The 4,473-nt window shown below is 47.1% G+C and overlaps 1 protein-coding gene across 2 annotated transcripts in view; it reads left to right on the forward strand.

Annotated features, from left to right (window-relative positions):
• The window catches only part of LOC116547608 (cilia- and flagella-associated protein 45), a 5,594-nt gene extending 1,793 nt beyond the window's left edge, over positions 1–3,801 (forward strand). Inside the window, exons 2-4 of one of the 2 annotated variants that reach the window (XM_032273499.1) lie at positions 2,334–2,447; positions 3,035–3,228; positions 3,696–3,801. In XM_032273499.1, the coding sequence (XP_032129390.1) occupies positions 2,334–2,447; positions 3,035–3,228; positions 3,696–3,774 (387 nt within the window). In that variant the 3' untranslated portion in view covers positions 3,775–3,801. Of the gene's footprint in view, positions 1–2,333; positions 2,448–3,034; positions 3,517–3,695 lie in introns of those variants that run through there. The other variant, XM_032273500.1, reaches the window with a different exon arrangement.
• Positions 3,802–4,473: the final 672 nt, after the last annotated feature.

Below are 4,473 nucleotides of genomic sequence, written 5' to 3' on the forward strand. Positions count from 1 at the left end.
TTCTTTCTTTTTCTTTCTTTCTTTCTTTCTTTCTTTTTTTTAGGATGGGGGTTTCACCGTGTTGGTCAGGCTGGTCTTTAACTCCCAACCTCAGGTGATCCGCCCGCCTTGGCCTCCAAAGTGCTTGGATTACAGTTGTGAGCCACCACGCCCCGCCTTGGCTTTAGCATTCTTATTGGATGCTGGGGACACTCGATGCAAGCAATGGAGTGAGAATGCAGGGATGGATATAGATGGTTCCTACATGATAACAATCACGTAACTATCATGTTGTGAGCACCAAGTCTGTGCATAGGCTCTGTGCTAAGCGTTTTACATGTGTTATCTCCTTTAATCTTTACAATTATCCTGTGAAATAGTCATTGATGACTCAAAATACATTGGCTGTTTCAATACGTGTCCAGTCAGTCTAGGCTGAAAATATCTAGAATAATGCTACACCATTGGAACTCAACCACTGTTTCTTTGAGTGAATGAAGGTGGTGGGGATAATGAGCTAATCCTGTGTAGGAGTTAGTGAACAGATTTTCTGGCTGCAGCAGAGAGTCTGTAGTGGTCATAATAAGAAATGAGGGTGGCAAGATACCGGAGAGCTAAGAGCAGTCATTGGGGGTGTCTTGGACCTTGAGCGGAGTTGGAAGGGTGAAATGATAAGGAGTCACCATGAATTTCTAAGTGAGAGGAGTATGTTTTGTCCTTATCATGGAAAGGACATTGTCAAGGCATAGCTGGGAGAGGCTGGAGACTGGCCACAGGATCAGTCACTTGGGCATGTCCACCATAAGTGTCTACATATATCACAAGCCCCTACTGACTTCACGGTGGTATCTATTTTTGCCAGAGCTAAAAGCAGAGCTTGGTTGTACAAGCACCCAGAGTTCTCTGTCCTGCTGTCTAAGGAAAGGTGTATAGAGGAAGTAGCTTGACAACAGCCCTGTGCAACTTACAGGGGCAACTCACTGGGCCTCACAGAAGTCTGGGCAGGTAGAATGAGGGCTAAGGAAGGTTCTTTTCTTTTCTTTTATTTTTTGTTTGTTTGTTTGTTTTTGTTTTTAGAGATGGAGTCTTGTTCTGTCACCAGGCTGGAGTGCAGTGGTGAGATCTTGGTTCACTGCAACCTCTGCCTCCCGGGTTCAAGCAATTCTCCTGCCTCAGCCTCCTGAGTATCTGGGACTATAGGTGCCCGCCACCACACCCAGCTAATTTTTGTATTTTTAGTAGAGACGGGGTTCCATCATGTTGGTCAGGATGGCCTTGATCTCTTGACCTCATGATCCACCTGCCTCGGCCTCCCACAGTTCTGGGATTGCAAGTGTGAGCCACCGCGCTCGGCCAGGAAGGTTCTTTATAGAAAGGTTACATTTCCCCACAGCCTGTACCATTCATCTTATGATTGCTCAAGAATGGCAGCTGGGAAGCTGGGCTTGGAAAGCTTTTAAGGATCCGCTTGTTCTTTCAGAGAGGTGGAAAGGGAGCTAATTTTGATGGTTCATTCTTTAAGTATCTGCTAACCACTGTGGGACTGCCCAAAGCATGGTTGGCTCTTTGCCCAGGGAGTAATGAGATAACCTCTACCTGCTGCACTTTACAAGACGGGCAGAGAACCACAGCTGTTGCTTGACCCAGCAGCCTTGCAACTTGAAAATTGTCTGTGACATAGTGGAAGGAGTGTGAAAGCCAGGGTCAGGGTACCTGTGATCAAGTCTTATTAGGTAGTTTACTGCCTGTGCAATCTTGGGCAAGACCTCTGATCTCTCTGACCATCAGTTTTCTCATCTATAACATCTGTCTCATGAAATGTTGTGAGGGCTCTCTAGGATAACACATAGGTGTGTTGTAAACTGTGAAGCATTTTACAAAGACTGCTTTTATGTGCATGCATTGCTAAATTCATTTTACCCGATTTATTTATTTATTTGGAGACAAGGTCTTGCTCTGTTGCCCAGGCTGGAATGCAGCAGTGCATTCATGATTCACTGCATCCTCGACCTCCCAGGTTCAAGCAATCCCCCTACCTCAGCTCCCCAAGTAGCTGGGACTGCAGGCACATGCCACCATGCCTGGCTCATTTTTAGATTTCTAGTAGAGACAGGGTCTTCCTCTGTTGCCTAGGCTGGTCTTGAACTCCTGGGCTCAAGCGGTCTTCCTGCCTCAGCCTCCCACAGTTCTGGGATTACAGGCATGAGCCACGGTGCCTGGCCTCATTTTGCCCTATTTTAAAAGGAGTCAGGAAGTGGTAGAGGAGCTGTTGGAAACTCTGTTGTAGGGATTTTGTTTCCCTCTGCAAGGCTGGGGCAATGGCAACTGTTCTACAAGGACTTTCCTTCCACCAGGCTCGAGAAGCAGAGTTTGAGGCTGAGCAGGAGAGAATCCGGAGGGAGAAAGAGAAGGAGATCGCCCGCCTGAGAGCCATGCAAGAGAAGGTCCAGGATTACCAGGCAGAACAGGTACCTGCTTAGTCTCGACTTCCCCCTACCTCTCCCACTCCCTTGCCTAGCCATCCCTTTGACAGCTGTAGAATGGCCTTGAGGGTGGAGATGTGGAGGAAAGAATGCAAGTTACTAGACTTCCGTAGTCTTAGAAGGAAGAGGTGGGCCTGCCCCCAGGGCTTGTGTCAGCAGGGATTGGGCAGTGCAGTGTGTGCTTAAGGTCCAAGAGAAAGTTTTTCACTGCTCCATAAAGAACTTTCAGCCTCAATCAACCAATGAAATGTCTCACCAGGGGAAAGTGTGGTATCTCCATCATTAGCAGTTTTAAAAATTAGAAGCAATTTCAAGACTGGAGATGTCTGAGGTGCAGGGAAAGAACTGGAATGAGTGGGTTGGAAGGACGAGATGACCCCTCAGGTTATCTTCTAACCCAAAAGTCTGATGACAGGATTCCACTTATCCTTTCCTAGAATAGCTGCCAGAGAAATTCATGGTGCTCTTCAAAGCAGACTGTCAGAGTCTGTAAGTCGGGGTTTTCTTAAAGGCACTTGGTCTGTACCTCCGGCTATTTTGTGCCCTCACTGGTCCCCTGCCAACTTTCCCAGGATGCCTTGCGGGCCAAGCGCAACCAAGAGGTTGCAGACAGAGAGTGGCGCAGGAAGGAAAAGGAAAACGCGCAGAAGAAGATGGAAACAGAGGCCAAGCTGCGGAAAAGTCGGCTCGAACAGGTGGCTTTCAAGGAGCACGCTCTGGCTGTTCAGGTGCAGCGGGACCGGGATGAGTTCGAGAGGATTCTTCGGTAAGAGGGGCCTGGGGATCTTGGATTTCTTTCCTCGTATTGTAGCAGGGATGGTCCATATTGGATAGAGAGAAGCTTTCTGGCATGTTATCAGATGCTTGTCTATCTTGGCTGGGTTGGTGGGATCATTACAACTAGATGGACGATTGAAGCTTTTAAAAATCACTTGGGCCAAGCATTTTGTGATTAGAGAATTGGGAGCTAGCACCTGGAATTGCCTAAGGAATTGGTGATGACTGGGATTATGTACCCTGGAGCAGTAAAAGTATAAATAAAGGTAAAAATCTGTCCCTTCTGCTGCCCTCTGACCCATGGCCCCTTCAAATTAGGGATGAAACTGCAAGAAGAGTGGTTTAGGAAAGACAGAAGAACTCCAGACGCTAAGGATTGTGAGTCATTGGAGCAGGACTTTAACGGAGCTGTTTGCCATCCATTTGACAAATATGCATTAAGCACAGAAAATACAGGGCTCTGTGCTGGATGCCATGGAGGACATTAGAAATTAACAAAACACTGCTCCTGCCCATTCCACAGGAAAGGTATTAGACATTTGTGTTCGGATGGACCACACCTGCATTAATCCATCTTTCTTCCTTGGTATTTTTATTTTTAAAATATTTTAAAAGGTATATTTCCTTTTATTTTTCTTTTCCCTTTTGGCTCAATGCTAATTTCAACACATAAGTGGAAGCTAAGTGTTCACCTCTCTCAGTGTTCTGCTTCCTCCCGAAAGCAGTCAACAGTCAGTCACAGCTGCCGTTGGTTTCCCTCTCTGCTCTGTTTTCTGTCAGTCAGATCTGCCACCCCAGGCCTGGTCCCTGGGGGGGTTCTCCTGGTCTAACTGGGAATGACTCTCTTTTTGCTCTGGTTCAGACTCTACAACATCAGAATTTTTCAAAAGGAAACAAGCCAAGCAATATTTGAATTGAGGGGATACAAAATGACAGACACTGTTCATATGTGGGCGACGGGGAGCCCGCCGGGGAGTCTCGGCCAGCGAGAGGGTCCCAGCCTGGAAGAGGGGGTGTGCAGAAGTAAAGAGAGACAGAAAGCTGGGGTCTGGAGGACTGAATAGGCAATGCCTATGCAGCAAGTTTATTTGTGTCCTGGGTTCCAATATATACCTTTAGATTATAAGGATTTTTTTTTTTTTTTTTTGAGACAGAGTTTCACTCTTGTTACCCAGGCTGGAGTGCAATGGCGCGATCTCGGCTCACCGCAACCTCCGCCTCCTAGGTTCAGGCA

Source organism: Sapajus apella, unplaced genomic scaffold (genome assembly GCF_009761245.1).
Source record: "Sapajus apella isolate SASKATOON/1434 unplaced genomic scaffold, GSC_monkey_1.0 scaffold3790, whole genome shotgun sequence".
Lineage (NCBI taxonomy): Eukaryota > Metazoa > Chordata > Mammalia > Primates > Cebidae > Sapajus > Sapajus apella.